The 5803-nt window shown below is 42.6% G+C and overlaps 1 protein-coding gene across 1 annotated transcript; it reads right to left on the bottom strand.

Annotated features, from left to right (window-relative positions):
* Positions 1-211: 211 nt before the first annotated feature.
* LOC148030734 (uncharacterized) lies at positions 212-4672 on the bottom strand. The gene is made up of 2 exons (XM_087687080.1): positions 2001-4672; positions 212-1757 (listed from the first exon to the last, which is right to left on the bottom strand). Exon 1 carries the CDS (start codon positions 4531-4533, stop codon positions 2266-2268), a length of 2268 nt encoding a protein of 755 aa, XP_087543206.1. The 5' UTR covers positions 4534-4672; the 3' UTR covers positions 212-1757; positions 2001-2265.
* Between the last annotated feature and the right edge of the window lie 1131 nt (positions 4673-5803).

The raw sequence follows: 5803 nt of genomic DNA, 5'->3' as shown, positions 1-5803 counted from the left end.
CATTCCCTACCGCTTGGCCCTTGATCCCTATTGTTTCTATGCGGCTTATATTGCCTTCAATAGTTCCTCACGATTGTCTCATAATTGGGTTAAAGGCTTGGCTCACCTATCCCCGATTGGAGTTTTTTTTAGTTATCCATTCAAAGCCTCTCCATTTCCATTGCCCTTTGGTGGCCTTAAATTTAATCGAATTTTTCTACGGAGGAGATCTTGCTCCTTTGTTGGCTTTCTTCATCAACAAACTACATCGACATTAGCACTCTTTCTAGATCCACATCTCCTTTGGCCTTTCACTACATTCAAGACCTGAGAGGGGGTGTTAGCAACCATATGTCTTGTGTTGTCATCTCTTGCTTATGAGAATCAACCTGAGTCAAATGAGGACATTAGGAGCTCTGATATTGTTTTTGTCTATCATTTTGTGTGTTTAGAAACTTTAGGTGAAGGGCACATTACTGCATTTCTTTTTACCCCCTTTTGGCTATTTTTTTTGGGATTGACCACATTTAGGGTTTTCCCTTTTTTTCGCCTATATATAGGCAACCTGCTCTCCCACTTTCCTTATCCATTATCCATCATTGATCCTTCGTGATTGGCCAACCCTCATTCTCTCATCCCCTTGCTACCATCTAGCGCCCACACTGACGCATAGAGCTGTGTGTTGGGGCTGACCTTTGTAACCTTGTACCTTCAGCCATTGCAATCACATTGTTCTTTCTCTCTTGCATTCTCTGTCTCCTCTCTGTGTTCACTTTCCTCTTTCCGTTGTGCACTCTCACAGGTTCACATCTATACCTCTATAGACAGCCTCTTTTCCAAGTGCAGCTATATGCATACCCATCATATGTCACCAACTTTGCAAGATCATATGACTCCAAGATAACCTCAATCATCACCTTCTAGATGTTGGTACAATGGTAGTCCTGCAGTCCATAATGACCTAGATATCCATGTCTAGTCGCTAGACATCCTTCTCCCACCTTAATTGGTTGCACTTCTCCAATTATCCCCCTTTGACTCTGAAAATGCAGCCAGCTCAGTCTTCCTCCACCCAATCCCAAAAAATCAGGTCTGCAAGCTTCTTCCTGATGCCATGCAAGTTCAAGCAACCCTTCAGATTGGCAAACATAGCAAATCTTCCTCCATTCACGCACTCCTCAGCTCACTGCTTGCTCTCTACGTACCTTGATGCACAGCCTTCTCAGTCGCACTCACATTCTGAAAATGCAGCTCCTTTGACATGCCAAATTCTCCTTTTTAGATCTGTCACCTCAGTACAGCCTTTCACTGCTCTAACACCATGTCAGAGTGCAACACTGAAGGAGACACGGGCTGAGAGAAAGGGTGGAGTCAAAATATGGAACACCAAAAAAAGATACGAAGAGAGATTCAGAACTCAAAAAGGACTGAATGCTGAAGCCGAAGACTGAACTCTGAAAGCAGAGTATGTACACTGAGTAACAGAAGTATGCACTGAGCCAACCTCAATCTCAAACATGATGTACAAGACCACAAAGGCTGGAGCAGCAATAAATGGGCTGGGAAAAAAAGGGAAAATAATGATCAGGTCAGCCAGGGGTGAAACTGGACGACCTGCAGCATAGATGCTGGGCACATTTCTCCCAACTGCAGTCATGACTGGCTGCCTGCACTGCCCAACTGAATCTGCCTGCCCACAGACCCCTCCTGACTGGCCGACAAGTCATGACCCTCTGCCTGCCTACCACCCATCCAGGGGATGATCCTGAAACAATAGTCTGCAGAAAAGAGCATATCAAGCATGTGCAACAACTGCATAAACACAAGTTCACCACCAAAGCAAAGGAAATTATAACACCTAAAACTAGTACAGGGATGGGTGCCAATGTGAAGAGAACTTGGGCAAAGAACAAGATTATACGAGCTTTTAGAAGTGAATGACACAGGACCGCCATGAAACATTCAATTGTGGCAGAAATCAGTAATTTTTAACAAGGTGACTGTCAAATTGAAAGACTTACAGCTATCCACTCAAGGACCATGGCAGTTTGCAGACATCATAATGCTTCTCAATTTCATGTGACCTTGAATAAAGGACACTTACTCCCAGGAAGTCCACATGCAAAATGGCATGTACCTACTGTGAAGAAAGGTTTGTTCCAGTTGTATTTCAAGTCGTGATATCACCATCCTGAACTGCCGCATGAATATATCCTGGATAAGGAGTTGCATACATATTCAGCACATTAAGCAGTTAAACATGTGACAGGACAAAAAATAGAACCCTTATTCAGTAGGGAGATGAGATGGTTCATCATGGGTTGACAAAGGTGGGACTTTTTTGGGTTTCAAGTTTTGAAAAGGTTTCATGTTTTGAATAAACAAAGTGACAACTTTTAATATATCTTCTTGAAGTGCTTTATTCTCGCCACCAAAATACTTCAAATTCGCACGGTATTTGTCAATTGCCTGGATATCAGCCTGTCTGTTTGCCTTCCTCAATATTGGTGACACGTCTTCAAACATATCCTGTGTGAATGGAATGCCAGATCCTCTCATCTTTTCATAAAGTTTAAGAGCCATCTTTTGATTTCCTTGCCTTGTGTACATTGCCATCAAGGCCTTATAAACCGGGCCTCCAGGACATTTTCCAGATTCAGACATTCGTTCAAAAAGCTCATAAGCGGCTTGATGTCTGCCAGCCAATTCAAGACAATTTATTAATTCTGCACCTGTGCTATCGTCCAAGTGAAATCCTGCTTGCTGCATTTTCTCCATCATTTCCATAGCTCTCTTCCCTTGGCGATCTTTGGCAAGGATCTGGATGACTGGAGCATAAGAAGCTTCATTTGGCAGCAAATTATACTGCTCTATGGCACTAAACATATCCAGAGCTTTGTTAACTTCTCCAACCTTTACATAGTACCTAATAACCATATTAAACATTGGGACTACAAACTCCATTCCATCTTCCTTCATCTCTTTAAAGAGTGCATCCACCAAAGCAGCCTTTTTACTCAGAGCAACTTCTGATTTTAAAATCCTCTGAATCATTTGCATACAACAATAGCTGTCATGCTTGTATCCAGGTCTATTTTTCACCCAATGGAAGAAAGGCCAAGCAGTTTCCAAACTCCTGAATCTTTTTAGAATCTCCAGAACACCTGAGGGATGCCACTGCACTTTTGCTTGATCCAGGATCTCCTCAACTGAAGGGTTCCAAGACTGAAGGGCATATGCAAATGCATTGATCTCAAATCCTATGCCTGATGCAGATCTCCACTCATTCAGAAGAGTCTCAGGCAGGGGGACAGTACCATCTTCACTGTCCATGGTTAGTTCTTCATCCAGACTTTCAATTTCATTGATATTGTCAGCTTGCAAGTCAGGGGAGATATCTCTTGCCAAAACCATTGCCTCCTCAGTTTTAGCCGACTTTAGCAGCACTTTCACAGTCGGTAACAGATGCTTGCTAGGCTTGAGAAAGCGCTCTTTCATCTGCTTCAGAAGGTCTTGCACCATCTCTATATTCCCTGAATTTGCAAAGCCATTTATGATGCACTCATATGCTACCCTGCTTGGGACAACGTGTACCTTCTGACTAATTGTCAAGATCTGCACAGCAGCTTCCAGCTTGCCTGCAACAACAAGGTGCTGTACAAACAGTGTGTACAATCTATTGTTTGGAGGACACTCCTTTGACAACATTTGCTTGTAGACAGTAGCAATTTTTTCAAACTGCTGTGTCCGGATAAGCATGTCTATATATGCAGTATATACTACCAGAGAAGGTGTGGATCCTGTCTCCTTCAACTCCTTCCAAAGCTTCTCAACACCTTCGCTTTCCTGGCCCTTGGAAAGCCAAAGCATGACATTACTCGTGGTCACAGGTGTAATTGTAAGCCCCTCTGACTTCATTTCACTAAAAATTTCTTTCATTTCATCCAGGCGTCCTGACATCCCGAGCAAGTTGATCATCACCCCATACGTAAACTCATCATGTTTGAACCCATCCTGTTCCTTCAGCCACTGAAAAAAGCTCAGAGCCATATCGCACGATATGTCAGCTCTGAGCACCTGTGTAATTACTTGGCTCTCAAAGCTGACCGAGATATCCCTCAAAGACTTCTTCAATTCCTCATCACTCCATGACAAGTTCTTCAACAGATCGACGACCCGCTCGGCAATCTCAGCTCTCTGGAAAAATGCACGCAGAGCATCGCCGGAAGGCAGCCTCTCCTTCTTCACCTTCTTCTTCTGCAAAGCATCCCCAAGTGAAGCTTCTGCTGCGGTCTCCTCAGGTGATGGACCTTGGTCAAGCGCTGGCTGATTGTCAGGCTCTAATGGCAACTCCGCGGCAGCAGAAAACCCTCGATGAAGCAGCAGCACCGTTGTTGTCTGTAGCAGGCGAGGGGCGCCATGTCTCGCTCCGCAGGTCGAATAATGACAATGCAAGGCTCTCGAAAGCCCCGATTGCCGGTAGTAACGCTTCGCTAAGGCTTGCTCTGAAGAAGATCGCAGGACACGGCGTGCGATCAAGCACAGGTGCCCCATTACTTGCTTTTTCTTCTTCTTCTTCCTCTGTATAGGCTCTTAAACCCTGCAAGTGCGCAACAACAATTTCTCGAGTTATGCCCAATACTCCATCTTTCCATAGCTGTTTTTAAAAATGCAAACACGAGTCATGTATTAGATACCCAAACAGCACGTAAAGAGCTTCTAAGCTTTACATACAAATCGCTTTAGTGCCACCTTATCATCCAAAGGCACCAACTAAGTTCAAAATTGAGCTTCCAAGCTTCTCACAACTTATCAGTCGTATTAAGCATGAGGATCAAAAGTCACATTATTCCTTGTTTCCTAGAAGGCTTGCAAAGCAACACTCCTCCTAACATTTCTATATTTGAGAAATGCTAAATTAATTTTTCCTTTGATCCCCAATGGATGTATTTCTCTAAGAGATATGGTCATGAAAGTCAAATCGCCTCCAAACAATTTTCACAAGCACGACAATGTTCAAGAACAAATTTCCATTTAGAGATGATCCATGGCTAGTAACTTGAATATAATAAATTCTCTAGAGCTAAAGACTAATCCTATGAAATCCAGCATCTCCAAATCAACTCCTTACACTTCTCATGACTAAACTTCCCTGAAAGGTTTAGGCTTATCGAAGCATTGGTTGCCAACTTTAATCCTCATATTTTTAATTGTAGGTAAGGGAGTGTTACCAAAGGCCACAAAGATCAACTATGACTTATGGGACTTCTTCAAAGAAGTCCACAATTGGCTTTTAATCTAGACTTATGAGTAAGCCATTCCAATTCAACATTGGATATTAACTTTGAAAGCATCGTCATCCAATTACCAAAGATTTTGAGGTCGTGCCATATCTTAATACCTCTTTTGAACAAGATGTAAGCTAATCTAGAGTGGTATTTAATAAGCACTATATGACCTTCGAAAGCTAGTACAACACCAAATAGAGGATAACATGGAAGAATCCCCTCAATATTTCACTTTGCCTCACAAAATAGAATAGCCCAACCACTCACTTCAATTTTCCATAGCTTTAATTCTTTATGTTAAATGTGAATTATCAAATAAGAATCATTAGCTCATTGTTGGAGCCACATCGCACCAATTGTAGTGTAATGCACATGTGATAGTCTCAATTACTTTGTCCTTTATCAAAGGATGTGGCATGAGTTACTATTACAAGACATGTTATGAACACGGACCATGCACACAAAAGAATCCCAAGTCAAAAAGTGAATGGAGAGGCTCATTTTGCCCAAGCAAGAAAAGTGGAGAAGAAGGCAAG

This window comes from Lygodium microphyllum, chromosome 10 (assembly GCF_053477565.2).
Source record: "Lygodium microphyllum isolate KBCC chromosome 10, Lygodium_microphyllum_v1.1.10, whole genome shotgun sequence".
NCBI lineage: Eukaryota > Viridiplantae > Streptophyta > Polypodiopsida > Schizaeales > Lygodiaceae > Lygodium > Lygodium microphyllum.
The sequence above is the reverse complement of the archived record's forward strand: the minus strand, read 5'-3'. Positions and strand labels throughout refer to the sequence as shown.